The sequence below is a fragment of the Symphodus melops genome (genome assembly GCF_947650265.1).
Source record: "Symphodus melops genome assembly, chromosome: 20".
Classification (NCBI taxonomy): Eukaryota; Metazoa; Chordata; class Actinopteri; order Labriformes; family Labridae; genus Symphodus; species Symphodus melops.
In genome coordinates, this window is record NC_136710.1 from 2,679,949 (window position 1) to 2,701,466 (window position 21,518).

A 21,518-nucleotide genomic window follows, 5' to 3' on the forward strand; every position below is an offset into this window, starting at 1 on the left:
GAGATGAACGTCTCGTGGTTGGTGTGTCTCCAGGTGTGTTACCAGGTGAAACAGTGTTTCAGAGTTTGGAAAATGTGTCAGAATACTGGCGGCCATTTTTGAGGGGACCATCTTTATAAACAGTTTTGGTACAAACATTTTTAAGTCTTCTCGAAAGTGACGATCTGTTTGGCTAACAAAACTAGCATGTTGCAACCTAGCTTGTTTGCAGTGGCTAGCGTTTGCATAGTCTAAGAGTTTAGTAGTTTTACAGCTTTGAAAATCTACATTTATGCTTGACATCCAAGTATTATGCTGATTTAGCCTAGCTTAGCATTAAGAGTGGAAACAAGGCCAACAATGGTAGAATAATCCTTGAGCTTTAACCGACTGTCATCGAACTTTAGCTGTTAGCGGTTTTAAGTTCCACATCTTGGTGGGAAAAATGTCAAACTGTTCGTAATGTTTGTGGGACAAAGTGTGATATGTAAATTAAAACAACTAAAGCAATGATTGGTGTATCCTATTTTACACATTGACAATATCAAACAGCTCAGAAAAAATAGGTTGTTAATGCAGAAAGATATGATTTGTGTTACAAAAAAAGGACACCTGCTAGTTTTTAGCATCCTTAAAAAAAATTAAGTTTTAGTTTCTTTGCTGAAATAAGTTAAATCTGCTCTGATTTCAGTTCATCATATATTTCCCATATCTGACTTTTCGTAGATTTGGGGTTTTTTAGGACCTTAAAGCGCCTTATATTTGAGCTGATTGTGGCGCCCCCCTGTGGACAACGATGTACCCTTTTATCTCTTTTGCTAATTTGATCTTGTACACGTGCAAGTAGTGTTTTCAACAACCCCGCTTTTCAACAAAATCTGTTTACAGTATCTCTCCGTTGAACATTTTCCCCGTGGCAGTAGTTTAGTAGTAGCTCATATTCTTGTTTGTTTACGTAGCTCATAAAGAGCTTTAATGTTAGCACTAAATTTCCTTTTAATAAAACATCAAAGCAAAAAGCAAAGATGTCTCACCTAAAACTCGGTATCTGGTGGAGGTAAATACTTTCAATACTTCAAACAACATGTCAGTGGTTATATTTGGTTGCTGTGGGTGATTTTTTTCATAACTTACACTTAAAAAAAACAAACATTTTCTGTTTGATGGAAACAATCTCACGCCGCTCCGTGAAGGTTGTTTTCTGTTTTTAGCAGCAAGCCCTTTTATTTTAAGCACGTGTATCTGTCACACTTTGTTTTGATCTGTGCGGCTTTTGTTCTGATCTCCGGGGTTGTTTGATCCTAAAAATAAAAAATAAAACTGAATGCGGCCTCGCGAGTCAGACGAGCCGAACAAGATTCTTGACAAGAATAGAAAGTCAATGACGGCGGCGGGAAGCGAAAGAGAGAGAGAGCAGCGACTCGTCGAGCTGCATTCTCTCTCTCTCTCTCTCACTGGGCTCGTCTTTATTGACATTTACAGAATTCATTTTAACTCCTCCTCCTTTTTTTTTGCAGAGTCATTTCTTCCAAAGGCACACGTGTGTGCCGCTTCTCACAGTCTTTTTTTTTTTACAATCCTCAGCACGAAGAAGCAAACAAGTCCGTATCTTAAAAAAAAAAAAAAAAAAAAAAATCCTTGCGTAAAATCCACACAGTCCGAGTGTTGCACAGGAAGTCCTCCGCAAAGTCCGAGTGGTTTTAAGTTCAGTCAAAGTAAAATACAAATCATTTTAAATCGGCACTGTTCATCTTCCAATCTCATTCATAGCCGTCAATATATACAGTCTTCTCATCTTCACGCTTTAAAAACTCTTATCCCACCTTTTTTTTTTTTTTTTTTTTTTTTTTTTGTTGCTTTGGTTTTGTTTGATTTTCTTCCTTTACAAGTCCACAGTCCTTCCTCACATCTTCGATGCACAGGATCGAGTTTTTTTTTTAACCACGTTTACATTCTTCCGTCTAGAATCCGAAACTGAGGGTCCCGTCGCTTTCCCGTTTAAAAAAAAAAAAGAAAAAAAAAAGGCTGTTAGTGTGAGAGAAACGCTGAGATTTGCGTTTTGATTTCGGTAAAGGGCAGCGTGGGTGGCCTAATTTTGTATTTTTTTTTTTTTTTGGCCGATTCTCGTGTTACAAAAAGACTTCAAGGTTCGTAGCGTTTGCTTCTTCTCCTCCGTGAAATCCTTCCCTACGAATCATCAGAAAACGGAAACCCTTAGCTTGGGTTTAACTTATCGGAGAGTAAAGAGGACAAATCCATTGTTTCTTTTCCCTTTTTTCCCCCGTCCTTTTTTGCTGCTTTTACGTAACGGAAGCCTTCAAACCCAAATCCATCCATCTCTCCGGGTGTCCATCCAATCAAACGTCGAGGATGAAAAATCCAACATCTCTCTCCAAGCGAGCCTTTCCCCCCCCCCCCCCCCCCCCCCCCCCCCCCCCAATCTATGGACATTCAAGAGTCTCCAGTCCAATCATCGTCCCATCTTATAAATTTTTTTTGTTTTTTCCGACCCTTTCCTTTCAGAGGTCGAGGCGGAACGCGCCGAAGTAGCTGGACGAGTCGTCAGCGTTGACCATGGTCGGCGAAGAGACGGAGACGAAGAGCTCGTCGCCGGCCCGCAGCTCGAACAGTCCTCCCTGGTAGACGGAGTGCAGGGCGTACTCGGCGTCCGGAGCCCAGCACTTTGTCCCCACGCCCTTCAGCAGCTGCGGGGGAGAAGAAGAACGATCGAGGTCAGTTCGACGTTCTGTCGTCGTGATCGGAAGTGAAAGGCGAGGACTCACCTGTATGGGGCTCGGGTAGGACGTTTTCTTGTAGACGCACTGCACCAGCTGGTGGCTGACGCTGCGCTGGTCTCCGTCACTGGCTGCTGGAGACGGATAACGGAAATACACCTAAAGGGAAGACGATAAAAATGACACATTCAGATTCTTGTATTACCTTTACGATCGATCAATAAGTCGTTGAAATGACAGCTGGATGTTCACCTGTGAGTACAGGTAGTACCGCCCGTCCTGGGGCACTCGCAGCTTCCCGTTGTTTAGCGTCATGTTGTGCAGGTGAGCTCCAAAGCTCTGATTGGCCCACGACCGGACCACGTGGCGACAGGACTGGTGGAGACCCGGCGTGGGGATCGGGTAGGGAGGGAACCCTGATGAGACACAAAGTGGTTTTAGAAACTCGTCAGTGGATTTGAACCGTGTCCATATCGTCCAATGATATAACGCCACTCGTTTGACACTTTGGTTTTTTTGGAGACACAAAAAAAGTTGTTTTCACGAATACGATCCGGAAAATTTGTCGAGAGAATTTTAAGGGAAGGCTGGATCCTGAAAACAGAGTGAGAGCAGCGTGTGTGTGTGTGTGTGTGTGTGTGTGTGTGTGTGTGTGTGTGTGTGTTAATGCTCTGGCTTGGCTATAGTTCAGTTCACATTAATAAGATAATGGTTTATTAGAAAACGCAACAAAGGTCGACTCTCCCTTCATTTGAACCTCACCCTGTCTTCCTCCTCACACACACACACACACACACACACACACACACACACACACACACGCACACACACACGCCGCCGCCTTTGTCAAGTGGATGGAAATAACATCAGTCGGCCTCTGCCAGATTGTCAACACCCCTGAGCTTGCACGCCACTCTCAAGTGAAATGATATGAGAAGGTCTGGCTGACACTCACACGAGGAACCCGCTCAGAAAATGACGCATGTCCTCATAAATGTTTAGTTTTTTTTTCCCGCTCCGCTTTTTTTTGACATACCTCGCTGATTCAGCGACTTCCAAAAGTCCTCTCGGCACGCAGGAAGTGAAGTTTATGAAGAGGAACGACAGCTCAGACACAAAGAAGCTGAAATCCTTCATCGTGCAGAAATGATTCATTTCAGGGATTAGAGAGAAATCCGACAGGATACGAGCGAGTCCGTCTCGTGGAAAAAAACGCTCCTCTTCAACTTAACGTCGCCTTCAAGGACTTTCTGTCCTTTTATGAACATCTGCTCTCTGACTATCATGCCGACACATTTTTCCCCCCTCACGCAAACGTTTGAATCCGTTTCGCAGATTCTCACTTTCGCAATGTGCCGATGTCATTTTTAAAATTAAAAAAAAACCCTCCCGATCCAGGAAGACTTCCCGGGCCTTTCCTTTAAATCCCTCATTCTTCCCGTTTCCTTTTCCTCGCAGCCTTCGTTAATAATTCATTTCAGGCGCTGGCACCTTTGACCCGACAGCCCTGATCTCCATTCTCACCTTGAGAGCCCGAGTCTCTGAGGGTCAAGTGGGCCGACGGCCTCTGCGCCACCGAGGTCATGAACTTCGACCCCGAGTTGTTGAACGTCCGAGGCATCGTTCTTGCTTCTAAAGGAAGAGAGAGGGAGAGAGAGAGAGAGAGATGTCAGACACGGCCGAGCTGCCTCTGAGTGTGTGTGTGTGTGTGTGTGTGTGTGCGTTAGCTTGAGAGCCACATGGACACTGACCTATGAAGGTTTGTTTGGAGATGATGTTCTCCGTCACCTGGAAGAGAAAGAGAGAGAGAGAGAGCGGTGAGGAAAAGGTCGATCAACGTGAGTCTTTATTCGACTTTTATGAGCTCGAAGTCGAGTTTGATCTCTCCTATCACATGTTTGTCGTTCACTTTTTTTTTAATAGATACCTGAAATCAGAATAAAGTGGAGGCCGTTGGAATCTCGTACAGCACAACACAGAATTGAGTTTTTATTGGATTTTATTTTTTTATTTGACTTGTTGTAAAGCACTTTGGTTCGCCGTGAGGATTGTTGTAAAGGGCTGTAAAAATAAAGCACATTTACATCCTAAAAATCATCGTGAAAATCAACACGCAGGACACGTTCACTGTCACTGTGAGGTCACGTGTGGTCGAAGCTTCTTCTGTTCGTCGGCTCTCGCGTACGGAAGTTTACGCCACGAGCTTTTGAAAAGTTTATGTTGCTTCACGACGCGCTCAAAACGCTCCGTGACGAAGCGTGAAGTTTGAAGACGACATCAGCTTCCTTCCTCCCGCTGCGCTCCGTCATCCCTCGCTCGCCTCCTGTTTAAACAAACCTCCCAAAACATGTGGACACGACCCTGCTGCAGAGATCACACACACACACACACACACACACACACAGATGCATTATCTCACCCTCACACACTCAGTTACTCCTCTCTGCACCGGCTGCCTCACCTTGTTGTCGTCGTTCCCACTTTGTAAATCAAAGCGCACATCGTAAATTCTTCCCGCCATCCATCTTCACTTCCTGTCTTTTTCAGCCCGTCCTTTTCATTTTTACATTCTTCTCTCAACCTCCTTCCTTTTCTCTCCCTCTCTCTTCTTCTTCTTCTTCTTCTTCTCTTTAAAGCAGAGGTCACACATTTAATCACCTGCTCCAAATCAGAGCACCGAGGATTCATCTCCCTGATTCATTCGCTGAAACGCCACAAAATCCTGAAGTTGATTAATTCCACCGCTCTTTTTTAATGGTCGCCCCGCTCTAACCGCCGTGTTGTTCTTGGCCGCTCGCCTGTTCCTCCTGAAACCAACCCTCAACCTAACCTGCAAATTGGACGCGATCACACACACACACACACACACACACTTGTGTATACTCTAAGGAGAAGCCAGCACAGTAAAGCACAGAGCGGCGACCAGGCTTGTCTCGCTTGGCGTAGCATGCCAGTCTCGGCTTCACGTTCCTCCACTCCTGAGAGCAGAAAATTACCCACACGCATTTTAAAGAGCGAGAGAAAATTGCCAACAGGTTTCCCCCCGCACATGGCTGAAGTTGAAGTTGAAGTAAAGTTGGAATACACACACACACGAAGAAGAAGAAAAAAATTGTGGGTGAAGTTTTCAGACAGTTGGACCCGCTGTGACTCCAGAACAGCATGTTTTCAATCTACAAGTTCAACATGGCTGCCGTCTTTTTACGCCTTAAAGCTCACATGGGAAACGTCCGGATGGCGTAAGAGTGAAATCAGCTGTGGAGGCTGCATGCTTCATTTCTGCTCCTCACAGCCACGGAAGACTTCTGACAGGCTGCATGTTTAAGCGAACGCCACGGACTGTCACGTACACTTTTACGTCCGTGCACTCTCAGTTTTGATCTGCTGTGTTTTCACACCTTACACCTGGATATTACACACCGGACAGAGTTACATATCACACACATTTAAAGTGAGAGGAGTCAAAACCTTTCGAGGCGTAAGTGAAAAAACACCAATTAAAACATTTGGTTCTTTTGCAATTACAACCGATTTGGTGCTCAACAATTTATTAAGTAGTGCTTTAAAAAAATGGATTTGGAAAAGCATAATAGACACAAATTCCATTGTGAGATCCATGCACATGAGTGCATCTGGATTTACAGAATCAGGAATAAAAAATTTTAAAAAAGAAGGTTCAAAACTTAAAAACCCAAAACTATAAAGCTCAGGACAGGCTGGTATAAAAATGCTGGCAGGGATAGGTTCTCTCTCTCTCAACACATTGAAGACAAGACATCAGGTGTGGACAGATCAAACCACTTCAGAGAAGCATCAAACTTCGGACTGGATATTTTTCCAATGACAGGAACCTAAATCTTTTTTTTTTTTTTTAGTACTTCCCTTGTTTGAACAGTTGCAGCTTGAAGTTATTACTCTTTCCTCAGAGTTCAAGGTCACATGCGGCTCTCATTTTGGGATAATCCATGTAATAGGGGCTTCAGATGTTGAAACAAAGTGTTGATGGCATGCAGCATGACAATGAAACCAATTTGAGCCTCATAAATGTTGTATTTCAATCATTAGAATCGGGGTATTTGTTACATAGAGCTCTATGGACAAAAAAAACTAAGACTTATTTTACTTTCTTTGCCATTGGAGAAGCTTCAATTGGCTTAAAATCCAGGCACAAAACCATTCAGTACTTTGCCAGTTCTTGTATTTCGTGTTATCTCACGACCCCGTCAAACAGACGTACTTATTCCAATTTAAACCGCTAAATTGTCTCCTTTGTGTTTGACCTGCAATTACATGAAACTTTGGCAGGTTGAGTCACATCATAATGACCGAAAATAATGAGTGGAAGTTTTAACGTTCTGTAAATGCTCACAGAAGTCGAATAATTTTACAGTGCAGTTGCACTCTGAAACCTTTGGTGGGCGCCAGAGCGCACAAAACCGAATTCCTACAAATTGTCGTCTTGAGTCTGTAACTCCGCTGTTGAGCCAAGAATGTTAAATGTGTACTCGACCTTCATGTCTTACCTCTCTTTTAAGATCTATTCATTCGTGCCCTCTGAAGTCAACTAACTGCCTCCTTCACACAATTATTCACACTTTTTAAACAACTTCAAATATATATATAAAAAAAGAAGTTGTTTTAGCGATAACAACATTTCGAGATCGTCATTAAAACGCTCCTTTAGGCTCAGTCTTCAGTAAAGTTGAACATTTGTCTTCGAAACCTCGCAACCTTTCGCATTTTTGGGGGCCTCGTCATCTGACTAAAGACTGCCGCGCTTGTTGGATCGGAGCGTTTAAGTTAATCCAGGTCATGATTCATTCGTTCTTGGCTGCAGGGAGGAGTATGCAGAATGTGGCTGCAACGAAGGAGTAGGAGTTAGAGTCCATCCGTCTTCCTGACTCAAAATGGGCTCCCTGGGCGGATAATGCCACATAATCTGTCAGATATATCAGTTATAAGAAACGGCGCTCGTCTCCCTCCAGTGCTGCCCATAAAGTCTTCCATGGCAGCTTCCTGTCCTTTCTTAGGATCACTTCTGTTTCTGATAGGAATTACACCTCGTTTTGAAGGTTTCCCGTTTAAGACCACAGACCAGAGAGAGGTTGAAAGGTCAAAATCGGGACTGTGTGGCGTGCAGGCCAGAAGGGCAACAACATGACCTTTTTAAGTCACGTACAATTACAAGCTTTTCATGCCTTTAAAATGTGTTTCTGTAAAACCCCTCATTTATCGTACACAAAGTAATGATCCAGAGGTTTTTTAAATTAAATATACAGTTTGTCCTGGAAATAAACATGACTGGAATAACAAAACTGTGATTGGCCTACTAATGACAGACCTTGCATATGCAGTATGGATGGAACTGGATGCAGGCGCTTAGACATGGGGGAGAGATTCTTATCTTCTGATATTTTAAATGTTATGACTTCCAAACTTTGAATCATGAATCTAAAACCGTTTTGAATCGAAAAACGAATCGTGAGACACCCAAAGATTATAGAGCCCGACCCTCCTCCCATCACCGGACATTTATCCTCATTGTAGATATCTGAATAGGTTTAAAACACGTAAGTATGGATGGATGTTTTGGAATCAGAAAAACATCCGTACCAAGTGGCATTGAACTGTGATCGTTGAGCGACTTTGGTTGCATCCAGACAAAAGTTGGCACTGGAGAGCGAAAAGTGGCGAATTGCATCGGCAAAAATTTCAATTCCAGAATCTATTGTTTTTGTTCCGATGAAGATTTGAGCTTTTTGTTCATCTCCATTACCAGATATCTGCATGATGTCATCTAAAGATTGGTTCTTTTTACTTCAAGTAATTTATTAGGTCAAAACTAACGACAAACACTTAGCAGATAAATTCGTTAGCCCGTTAGCCGTTTGCTACTCTGGTAGCCCTTTTTTCCCCCATTTCCCCCAAAGGTTGAATAGTTTTAGATTGCTCGCTACTGGTTGGTCAGCAAAACTGCAAAACGAGATCCTGAGTATCTTCGAGTAACTTTAATGGAAAGTGTATTGAAAGTGTAATTGAGGAATTACTTCTCTCAGCAAACCCAACTACGACTGACTTCCTTCAGACGGTTACAGCTAACCTCTTGCCCTTTGTAGAGACAAGGATTCTGGGTCTGCTGCCACCAGATACTAAGTCATGTCAATGTGTTTGAGATCTTTGCGTATAACGAGGGTTTGAACAGTCGTTACGTGGTGTTTCATTGTTACACGCTAGACTCCTGCTTCTGTTTAGTCGGTCACTTTTGTTTCTAGTAAATCAGCCTGCAGCCTCTGATGTGACGAGTCGCAAAGTTCAAGGTCACTATAAGCGTGACCTTATGAGCGCATTCTTATCTGTGTGTGTGTGTGTGTGTCTGTGTGTGTCTGTGTGTGTGTTTAGGCATGACCCGGGCAGCATCTGAAAGACTGGAAAGTCTGGAAACGGTTCCAGCTGCAACAACAACAACAAATAAAACTCAAACTTGCCTGAACTTTCACCCAGTTTAGAACAACACACACAGACAAAAATAGTCTGTTTTCTTCACGTCTAGCCAAAAGTTTTATTTAAGTTTTTCACAAATAAAACAACCTGAGGGAACAATTGAAGTCTAATATACAGAGAGGCAAAAAAAGAGAACTATATCAGAGTGGTGACGAATTCTTGAAATATTCCATTTTGTCTCGTCTTATCCACACCTTCTTCATCTGTCTGGTTGAGTTGAAGCCGCAGATCTAAATCCTCGTGTACCATCAGGTGTTTTACCTTTATAGGTGTTTTAAAGTGATTAGATATTACACTTTCATACAGTTGGGAGGCTTCATGGAGTATAGCTTGACATGTGACATATTTATCAGAATTGGAGCCGTACGTTAGCTTTTACGCTTAATTACGGGCCAAGCTCAAAAATACTAAATCCTACACCTCCCATAATGCATCACAATTGTTTGTTTTATTTGTTTACAAGACGTGATGATTCAGTGCATGCTCAATATTCTCGACATTGTTAACCTTTGAGGGCGTTTACCTACTTTTGGTTGGTATCGCGCGCAGTTGTCTGGGTGATAACTCCAAAAAAAAAATGGACATAAAAAAAGACAAAATTTTGATGATTATTTTCGTCTTATTTTCAACTTTAGGACAAAAATGAATAATAGATTCTAAACTACAGGGTTGTAAATGAACCCCACAGAATTCAGAAATGATAACGGCTAATTAGTCGGCAAAAAAAAAGCCTAGCATAAACTCTGCTGCCCAAGTACTTGAAGTGTTTGCTAGCTGGAAACATTACGCCATGTTAGCAACTGTGAAGAGGTTAATTTAGGTTTGGCGCTTAGAGCTATATGTATATGTTAGCATGCTAACACAATCGCATTGACAAAGCTAAGATGCTAATGTAATGGTAAACATGTTTGCTATCTTATTAAAGTAAGTTAGCATGCTAACAGCTGCAACATTTTGTTAGCTTATCGATTCATCAGTGAGTCTTTCAAAAGGAAAAAAGAGCGCTACCGATTTTGCTAACGGATTAATAGTTCCAGACACTTTTCAGCTACAGGTGTTGACTATTTGCTGCTTTTGTTGGTCAGCTTTGACAGTAAATTAAGAGTTATTTGTGTTTCAGTCTGTTGGTTGGACAAAAGAAGCACAAAAGAGAAATCTCTTGGCGAATTTAAAGATGTAAGAAACTAAGATAGCGATAATTTCTCTGGATATTGTGGGATGAAGAAATCTGTGGAGCAGTGCCCTTTAAAGACTGAAAAAAACGGCAAGAAACAGTTTAACTCTCTGACAATTGAGATGAAATTATCATACTTTCTGTCAGAAGAAACAAAATTTATGGATCAAGCTAAATTACTTCCATTATTTTCGCCTCTCCGTCCCGTTTTTAAAGTCAAAAATATGTCACTGAAAACGTGCTTTGCAAAGAGCAGAGTGCCAAAAGTCAGATGATGGTGGTGGAGGCCAAAGGAACAGAGAGTGAAAGATGATGGACAATTATGGGAAACAAGAGAAGATGAGGAATGAGGGTGAAGGAAAACAAAGTTTGGGGGAAACACAGAGGAGAGTCAGAAAGGGGGGGGGGAAAAGGAGCAGAGGATGAGTGAAAAAGGAAGAGAAGAAGGAGAGTGAAAGAAGGACAAGTATGCACATGAAGGAGCGTTTCTTCTGCAGATTAGCAGGAGCTGCAACCAGATACTTTAATATGCTGCTCGACCCCGACAAGCCCAGACTTGCCGTGTGTGTGTGTGTGTGTGTGTGTGTGTGTGTGTGTGTGTGTGTGTGTGTGAGAGAGTGAGAGAGGCAGTTCTTGTGTGTTACTCTACAAACTCTTATCGGGGCTAATCTGGTCTGAGAGGGCTACTCATTCCTCGCTCTGTGTGTGTGTGTGTGTGTGTGTGTGTGTGTGTGTTGTGAAAGGTTTGTGATTTCTGGTAACTGCAGTGCACCAAACCAAATGAGTGTACGAGGGCCAAATATGGATGTGACAAGTGTGTGTTTCTGTGCATGAAACGGCTAATATTGCGAATAAGTAACTCGGACTTTGTTTAAACCAAGATTGGTATGTGGATTTGGAGCCTGAAGGAATGCTCTTTAAGTTTTAGGAAACTGGCACCAGCTCCAGATAACATCACTAATTAAAATGTAACACAGTGATTTGTTTAAAGGGTTTCTTATGTGTTTCTTCAACCTCAGCATCTCTGCGGCAACAATCCGTCCACTTCAATAAACTCACGCTCCGTCCCTGAAACTTCCTCCCCGGGTCACGCCGGTGATGGATGCACGACAGGCTGAGCCAGCGTGGAAAATTAACCCTAAGGTAATTCTGCACGCAACACATCCGACATGATGAAGTCTGTTTGTGTCAGAGTGAAGAAGAATGGTCTTCTTGAAGCAGTATCGCATGCAGGGTCCATGAAAAGGCTTCACAGAATGTGCTAACGTCACTTTTTCTGTTCAATGATGGATGATATTGTACGACGCCAACTCCCAGACTCCAGAGCCCCAAGGTTAAGATTTCCAGTTATACGTGATTATTCCATCAAAGATTTTCCACTTAAAATGGCAGAAATGATCCAATATGATTTGATCTTGGTAAAGGATGTTGGCGGGATTTATCTAATCTAATCAACCAAGTAGCAAAACTGATATTGAATTATTTACTTTTACACTTTGAAAAGGCTTGAAACGTCATAACGGGCCGATAATGTAACAAAATGCTGAGCCCAAAACGTCGTAGCTTTTTGTAACAAGTTGTTACATTTTGGGCCAAAAGTTACAACAATTTGGGTTTTGTTACTTTTTTTAAATAACATTTCAGGTCGTTGTTACATTTCAGGTCGTTGTTACATTTCAGGTCGTTGTTACATTTCAGGTCGTTGTTACATTTCGGGTCGTTGTTACATTTCAGGTCGTTGTTACATTTCGGGTCGTTACATTTCAGGTCGTTGTTACATTTCAGGTCGTTGTTACATTTCGGGTCGTTGTTACATTTCAGGTCGTTGTTACATTTCGGGTCGTTACATTTCAGGTCGTTGTTACATTTCAGGTCGTTGTAACATTTTGGGTCGTTGTTACATTTCAGGTCGTTGTTACATTTCAGGTCGTTGTTACATTTCAGGTCGTTGTTACATTTCGGGTCGTTACATTTCAGGTCGTTGTTACATTTCGGGTCGTTGTAACATTTTGGGTCGTTGTTACATTTCAGGTCGTTGTTACATTTCGGGTCGTTGTTACATTTCAGGTCGTTGTTACATTTCGGGTCGTTGTTACATTTCGGGTCGTTGTTACATCTTGGGTCGTTGTTACATCTTGGGCTCGAACAAGGCTACTTTAGCAATTCAACTTTATTCTTCTGTAACTTCATCTGACTCATAATGGAGACTTTTTTTTTTTTTTAACCGTAAAGAAATGGAAATTCGTGATCCTCAAACTCAGGAATCCTTTTTTTTTTATAAAGCTTCGAGTCGACGTGTGCCATCAGCTCAGAGGTCTCACTGTGATTTACTCCTCCTGCCAATAAGCCTGAGTCTCTCATTAGACCTTTTTTATCGCAGTGAGTCGAGACTTTTTTACGACAGGTAACGCACCAGTGGCCGACTCGATGCCGGCCTCTGATAAGCGATGCTGTTTGCTGTGGGAGTTTCCTGCTGGACAAAAGTTGTGTACAGGCGAGGAAGCGGTTCACTTCACACACATGAGGAAGACAAGATGGATATCAGACTTTTATTACTGTAGCGACCAATCAGCCTCTGAGTTATTAACTCGCTGCTCGTTCCTCTAAGAACAGGATTTAAGTCTTGATGCACTATTATTGACTAGGTTCTCACGTTCTGTGCATGTTTACCATCCTATATGTGTTTGTTTGTGTTTCTTTCTCCATTGTTCTCTCTGGCTCCCCTGCAAAACTCAATATCAAACTGTGAGTCCAGGAGGCAGCTTGGCTGACTCACATAAATTCTCTCCCTCCTGATTCTCTTTTACGACTCTCGCTTTCGCCCTTAATCCCTCGTCCTACATGGGTTTCACTCCTGAAGACACAAACACAGTGAAACTAGGCCACGGGTGGGGCTGTGTTGTATTGCTTCACTCTTCAGAATCTAAGTTTCATTTCACACGACTCATTACCCCTAACAATGCAAATGCTTGTGTGAGTTCATCACAACACATGTGATGCCTTTATGCAAATTGTGTTCCCCGAAAAGTTGCAGCTCCAGCTCCAAAGGAGGAGATATTGAAAGGAGACACCACAATTTTATAAATGCATTTTCTTCCTAGGCCAAATTCCCTGTTGTAGAAAAAAAACAACGGTTTTTTTTGCAGATATTCAACAGTTAGCGTCATGCTTCTGCACTTTGTGTCAAATATTTTATCCGAAGGATTTCAGCATGCAAACACCTTAAAGTTCTTCTGAAAACAACATCGTCCAACCCGGACGAGCAAATACTCTGCATGTCAGCACACTCATGTGCGTCATATCTCCAAACAAAATCACTTTTCATTGTTCCAATAAAGACTTTGACCTTGTCAGTTAGTGCTGACTCAGCAGCGAGGTGCAGTTGCAGGAATAATCTGTGAGACAAAACAAATCTTTTTATGAGCCTCTGGTTCAGGAATAACAAACACGCAGGAGGTTGCACAAGTTCTGGTGCAAAGCATCAAGTCCAGATCACACAGTGGTTCCATCTATATGTTAATACTGACTCATCTGTGTCAAAACAGAAACGTATGCTCTTATTTAATTCAGTCCACATCCTAAATGAATCCCTGTCTTTTTTGTTTTGCTTACCTACCTGCCAGATGTTTAAAAGTCTTAAAATGTATTCTTCTTATTTATTTTTTTTACAGATTTTATAGACATCAGTTCAGTTTGTTAAGCTCGTGTTAAGAGAACTGCTGAATAAATCTATTGTTGTGATATTGGCACATATCTGCAGTCTTTTGCTGCAGCTGCTTGACTCTGGCTACACATTTTAAGAGTTCCAACACGTTGTAAATACTGATTCATTTCCATTATATTTTGAACCTTTTTTTTTTTTTTTTTTTTTGTATTCATCCAATAACACAGCCCATCTGGCAGGTCTAAACAAAAACCCTTGAATTGAGTCTAGCTTCAACTCGCTTGTCTGTGGTGAACACTGGATCATCTAAAAAAAAAAAAAAAAAAAAAAAACACCACAGCTTCCTTTTGAATAAACTGTTAATACAAAAAAAAAAAAAAACCTGAAGCCTTTAAAAAATGATATTCCACTACTCTGGTGATTCTGAAGGCTGCAAGGTGGTGGGCCTTAAACGCTCATTGTTTAGACTGTCAGAAGCAGGCCCATATATTTATCAAACACAGGCTGGTTTCAGACTTTCTGCTTACAGTGCATGACTTCATACTGTAGGAGTCGTGCGTTCTTTTATCTCACGGTCATGTTTATGCCAGGCTGTCCGTTTTTCTTTCCCCTGCTGACAGCTAGAGCAGTCTGCGGTCCAGGACTTTGGTACACATTTAGGGAACGGCTAAAGATAAAAAGAGATAAAAATAAAAGTCTGAGCCAAGGAGACAGTGTTGGTCAAGAGATGATTTTGTACACGAAGAAAACAATTTCAGATTCACAGACGCTCTTGCTTGTGGCCGGGGAATTACTGAGGGGAATTTATTTTTTCCCCTGAAGTCAATTCTATGAAACTTGATCAACAGAAACATCCTTGATAGATGTAGTAAAAACCATGACTTCACCCCCGACCAACAAGTCACATTCTCAAGGTTGCAACAAAGCCTGCAGTTATGTTTTTACAGCAGCAATGTGTGGCCTGGTTGTACCAATAAGAGCCACTGTTTAATTTTTAGCTGCTGTCAGATGTTAAAACAATGTTTGGTCTGTAGCTACTCGAAGAACAAATATGTCGATGTTAGAGATACACATTGATCCCAAAGGGTTTGAACCTTTTAAGGATTATAAGAGCAGTGCTGCTACGTTCTCCGCCTCAAAAATATCAAACGTTAACTTTAACAAAGCACAAAGTCTTAAACTTCAAATCATTGGTTAATAACGATGCAACACTTACAACAGCTTACCTCACTAACGAAACAGAAATTTACCGAAAAGATCTTTAGAAAAATTACACAGCTGAGTAAAACAGACTTTTCAGGCCCTTCTCGGTCTTTGCCTTCGAAACTTCTTCAGTGAGTTGGCGTTAGCTTTAGCTTTAGCTTTAGCGTCTTAAGCCTGAGTCGTTCACAAAGAAACTTTTGCTTCTCCATAAGAATCTCATTCATCTACTATAGCAGACATGATTGATTTCCCCATAACTGTAGTTGAATTTTAAGCTAAACAATGGCTAATGATGAAGGTAATCTATGGATGAAAACTGTGATAGACGCAGTAAATATTTCCCTGCGAGGCACTGTTGGCTTTACGAGCCACGATTCACATTTACCCTATCTGGGAGAAGCTCTGAAGCTTCATGGCATTTTGTTTTTAAACAAACAAACTGCTAACAAAGCTAAGTGAAACTCATAGTGAAGAGTTTTATGAATTTTTTTGTTAAACAAACAGTTAATGCTAGCTGCTAACGAAGCTAAGGGAAACTCATAGTGAAGAGTTTTATTTTTTATTAAACAAACAGTTAATGCTAGCTGCTAACGAAGCTAAGGGAAACTCATAGTGAAGAGTTTTATTTTTTATTAAACAAACAGTAAATGCTAGCTGCTAACGAAGCTAAGGGAAACTCATAGTGAAGAGTTTTATTTTTTATTAAACAAACAGTTAATGCTAGCTGCTAACGAAGCTAAGGGAAACTCATAGTGAAGAGTTTTATGAATTTTTTTGTTAAACAAACAGTTAATGCTAGCTGCTAACGAAGCTAAGGGAAACTCATAGTGAAGAGTTTGGTATGTATTTTTTTTTGGGGGGGGGGGGGGGGTGTCATCATACAGGAACTGCTGTATCATGAGGGATAAACTGTTCTAGGTTGCATGTGTGTATACACAGCATGCCAGTGACTGACATTTGCTTTTGAATAGCCAACTGTACAGGCCAGAGAGAGATAAGGAAGCGCTGTTAAGAAGTCGACTTGTTTCTGTGGAATGATTAAGAGAAAGATTAGGCCGAGTGACCGACTCGCCGTGTAACAATGTTTTTTCAATGTGTTAAGTCAACCTCCCCCACGTCGCACCTCAACATCATGACCCAAGAGGGGACATGACCTTCTTTTCATGACTTTCGCTTCATGACAAATGAATTGTCGACTTTTGCACACTTTCTTTTCTTCTTCCTCCTATAAACCCGTTAAACCCTGTCACCATGATCTTTTCCAAAACGTAACTAAAATCACGATGACACTTGCATAACAGTAGACGTGTTAATCGGTTAAGTTTTTAAAAGACAAGCATGTCAACATGTTCCACATGATCTTATTCTTGCCAAGTCCTATAAAGTTCAAAACAAACAAAAAAAAAACCCCATTCATCTCAAGCGATTTAAACTTACCAACATGTTCTTTCTGAGTGTCCAACGTGTCATGTGATTTTATCCTCATTGGCACAAGAGACACCTTCTCAAAAACTCTTACAAACACATCAATAAAGCTTTGTAACGGTTGGCACATCACAAGGGCATCAGATCAGCAGCAGCTGGTGTATCATTCGCTCGGGGGGGGGGAGATATCTGTTTATCACAATCAAATGAAGCTGAATGTTTGTTGGCTGCTGACTGGTGCATCGCCAACTCTCTCAATTTTTATTCTCGCTTTGTTGTTTCCTTCGTTAAGCCATTAGGTCTGAGACGCTCGTCGCTGTAGATGATACGATAAGGACGACAAATCGAAACCTGCTTATTTTCCTACAGCCAACAGATTTGGCATTTCTTTCCTCACTCGGCTAATATAGCTTTTTTTTTGTGGATGCTAAACAGTAACTGATGTGTGTGTGTGTGTGTGTGTGTGTGTGCGTGTGAAGAGTCTTAACTAAGATGGCATCATCAGCTATTGGACTTCCCCTGGCTGCTTTGACAGTCCAAAAAATATTGGCAGCGCTAAGTAGTCTGGAAATGATAGCCAAAGGATTTGAAGATTGAACAGCACATCATGTGAACATTTCTCCTTTTGAAGTTGGGGGTATGAAAGAAAAGTCATTTTGTCAACCTCGGTGAAAAAGAAGCGTGTCCGTGTTATCAGAAAGATCATTAACAACTGCTGGCCATTTTGTGATATCAAGATAAGTCAAAGTCTTATTTACGTCAGAAGACTTTTATTTTTTTTTAAGTTAGCTCATGCAAGAGCTCATTGATTGGATGTTTGAGAACTTCAAAGATTAGGACTCGAGTTGGAAAACATCCTTCAACGTAATAAAATGTTCACACTTGACGTTAAACTCTTAATGTCATGTGTCTCTCTATCAGAGCTTTGTGAGCAGATGACTTAGCATTCATTGTCCCTTTCTTGGTATTGAGTTACATTGGACTTTCATGTACGTCAAGATGATTCTTTGGGCGATTTCTCAATAAAAAAGAACCATTTAGGCCCTTAAATTATTAGCATGCCCTTCCAAAAACACCAAGTCTTTCATATGGCGAACAAGAAACAAGCAGAGGGGAAATTCAAAGAAGCAGAGCGTATAGCCTAGAGAAACTGAGAATTTATTTTCTTATGAAAAACTGAGCGGATTTGAGAGTGGCACAAAAATATCCTTAAAAAATATCCTATTATTGGGGGGGGGGGGTGTTAGTGTGCGTGTCCTCTTGTATGAAAGCTGTGGTCCTCAACGTGGCCAACCCGGGTTCGAATCAGGCCCGTGGCTCCTTTCCCGCATGTCGATCCCCACTCAATCTCCCTGATTTCCGTCTCTGTTCAATCCCTCCAATAAAGGCTCAATAAAGCCCCCCCCACCCCCCCAAAAAAAAAATCTGAAAGCCTTCCTTAATTGTGGTGTCTGCCCGTGAATAACTTCAAAAGAGCTCTTTAAAACCGAAGTGCATGATGTTCTGAATCCTTTTAACTGTGAGGCCTGCAGCTTGTCTATTCACACCATGACCGGCGCGTTCAAAAACAGCTGCTTTGCATCAGCAGTCGAAGCCAAACGTTTTCTATGACATCAGAGCTTTGAGACGGACGAGATTGGGAGATATGGTACCACAATAAGTCTGAGAGAGACAAAGAGAGGCCGGTGGAGCTTTGTTTCTTCAAGGAAACTGCCCTTCGATAAGAAATGAGCTGCTGGAGAGCGACGGGTCGACAGTCAAATAAAATACAGCTTCTTGTGATTAATCTCAAATGAACACGATTACGTTCAGGTTGTTACATAGGAGCTTGGACTGCTCACTCAGGAGGTTACATAAAAGATGGTTTAAAAAATGGAAATAGGTTGATTCACCAAGCAAAGAGTGGCAGGACTAAATCCAGCAATTCTGAAACCGAGCGGGGAACATCTAAATGGAAGGTGATCGGATTCCCGCAGAGATGGATCCATCACCGCAACTGGAAACGTGTATTAGCAATGAGTCTCAGCAGGTGCAGATGTTTCAGCATTTCTCTTTAACTGGGAACAGCAGGGGAGACGAGCGAAGGAAAAATCCTCGGTTCTTGTTCAAGGCTGAAAGATTAAGACTGGAATACCTGAGGTTCGTTCCACAGATTCCATCCTAAATCCTCCTCTGTTGTTCCTCTCCTCTCTCCCATCCTGTCTCTCTCCTCTGCAGTTTTCAGGACCACTTTTTTGCTTTTTCTGTCGCCTCACTTCGGCAACTTTGACATTGCCAATGCAATAGTTGTTCACCCTCTCTCTGCACGTGTTAAAAATATACTACAAAATAAAAGAAGTTCAGAATCTTGATGAGCTAAATTCTCCAACCTGGAAGACAAAAATAAAAGAAAGGAAACTCCAGAAGATCTTCCATCTTCTGCTTCCTGTCTTTTTCATTTATTCGTCTCCACAAGCCTCATACTAACTTTTACCCCATTGCTTTCAATACATTCAATCTTTGATGATTGACAAAGAAGTATCTGCAATGTTTTCACACCAGAGGCAACTAAACTCATCGATAGGCAGTTTTCTTGCAGAGACAGTGGTGTATTTGCATGCACAGACAAAACAAGACCTCATACAATCAAACTGCAGTTGACCTATTTTCTTTCCACACTCTCTTCTTCTCTTTTTTCCCATCCAGACATTTTTTTTTATTTTATTTTTTGGTATAATCGAAACCTCATTGTGAGATGTGTCACTCGTTGGCTAATTCTTCCACAACTGCTTTCCACTTCTGCTGCCACACCACTTGTTTTCCAGTTCACCACCATGTGTCTCATATTCATTGTTTATTTTTAACATCAGCTGGGACTCATATGAGGCCTCGTCAAGGCTGCATAGGAAAATCTTTTTCTCGGCAACTTCTGGAGTTGAAGTGCTTTTGGTACAAGTGTTCCTCTTCATCCGAAACGGAAGAGCCTCCACAAAAAAACCCCGCTAATTTTGTTCTAAGCAGCTGAGATTTTATAAAACTGTATGGGCTACTTTACATTATTAATAAGGGACAGACAGCAGTTATGTATGAATAATTTCAGTTTCTTGCATTGTTATAATATGGGTCATAATATGGGGATTTAAAGGGGGACCTCAAAACAAGATTCCCATACTTGAAATGGAATTAATTCAATGCTTTAATTTTTTCGAATTTTTTCCAAACCTGCTGAAACCATCCGCGTCATTATTAATGACGCAAATATATAGAATTATTAATAAAATAAACATACATTTTCTCGGTTCCGATGGGTTTTAAATTGGCCAAAACATGTTTTTCTTTTCCATTTCTTCGCCCTTTGTCACAAACTAAAGCCTCATATTGGTGTATATCTGGTGCATCTCGCATCTGTTTATTTTTATTAGTTCCTCTGTGGTTGGTTGGTTTGTTAATAGCTTCTTTCTTTTGGTTTCTTTCATGCATTGTTTCCATTATCCTTCCCTTTTGTATTCCAACCTCTGAAATGGATGTCACTAATCAATCCAGTCTACGTATTTGTCATCATCCTCGTAGCCTCATGCCTAAAACACCCTCATCATTTATCACTTTGTCATCTTCTGCTTCATCACCCACTCACTGGTCCCATTTTAACCAGTAAGTAAGCCTGAGCGCCTCAGAGAGCACTCCATAAGCAGAGCCACATTGATAATGATTTCCAGGAGATAAAAACTGCAGCCAATGGGAAAAAATTTCCCTCTTTGTCGCCTTCGTTTTCCATTCCTTTCCCTCCACCGAATTCCTTATTCTACTGATGTGAGGGGGGTGAAACTGAATCCGCATCCAAACTGCATACTTTTTTTTAATCAGTGATCCAAACCTGAACATCTGTTTGGGAGTGTGAATGATTGAATTCTCAAACTCATGGCATATTCTTGGGTACTTAAAGCTAATTTTGTCTGGCATTAGATCGATCATTTATCGAATAACTTAATCCAAAGCCATGACTCATCTGTTACGAAACAATTCTTCCTCCTATTTTCTCTGAAACTCAACTGATTCAGATCGCTGTTTTATGTTAGGGCTTAGCATTTCTATCCAAGTCCAAAATATTTCAACTTCTTGCAATAGCAACGGATCAAAGGGCTTAAGAGAGCCAGAGTTTGCAGCGTTGGTAAGCAGTTCCTCTAAGCACCTGTTAACTGGAACAGCTGCGGCGTCTTACCCGCACCAACAAGCTGCATCAACGGGTCTCTCCGAGTGTCATCGGTCAAACTTGACTTACTATCCCACTGACTTTCTGACCTGACTGACTTACCCTAAACCACAGAAACTCTCTGAACAACACGACTGAGGGTAAGACTAGTCAGGGGATTCCCCCGGTTTGGTGTCGAAATAAATCAAAGATAGCAGCCAGCAAGATTCCTGGAGAGAAAACCATTTCACAGCTGTGCAGATGGCAGAAGATTGGTAAACATCTTGGGCATTTAATGTAGCTTTGGATAAACTTCTGGTGACAAGCTAGCGCAGCACTTTTTAAAGGAATAATAAAATGTTGTCCTCAACCCCAAAAAGTTTAGTCAAACTTTTTTTTTTACCTTTAGGCAAAACTGAGCTGACTGTTCCACTCCGCTCTTTTCTCTTTTGCTAAGCTAAGCAAGCTGACTGCTAGCTGACAAGTATGATCTATTCATTGATCTTTTCATGTATCTCTTGGAGAGACAGCAGAGAACACATTGTCCAAACATATCACACTCTTTAAACCTCTGGTCAAATATCAGTGCCAAAAAATACAAAAAAGATAAATTTGACTACCTGCATGGGGGTTATAACTGTAAGGGACCTTGCATAGTAGCAGAATTAT

General features: G+C 41.4%; 1 protein-coding gene across 1 annotated transcript in view; it reads right to left on the reverse strand.

Annotated features, from left to right (window-relative positions):
* Positions 1-2,410: 2,410 nt before the first annotated feature.
* The window catches only part of LOC306841960 (tumor necrosis factor ligand superfamily member 10-like), a 47,881-nt gene continuing 28,773 nt past the window's right edge, over positions 2,411-21,518 (reverse strand). Inside the window, exons 3-7 of the mRNA XM_079372002.1 lie at positions 4,466-4,502; positions 4,239-4,346; positions 2,967-3,130; positions 2,763-2,873; positions 2,411-2,684 (exon numbers count right to left, since the gene is read on the reverse strand). Of these exons, the coding sequence (XP_079228128.1) occupies positions 2,499-2,684; positions 2,763-2,873; positions 2,967-3,130; positions 4,239-4,346; positions 4,466-4,502 (606 nt within the window). The 3' untranslated portion in view covers positions 2,411-2,498. The remainder of the gene's footprint in view (positions 2,685-2,762; positions 2,874-2,966; positions 3,131-4,238; positions 4,347-4,465; positions 4,503-21,518) is intronic.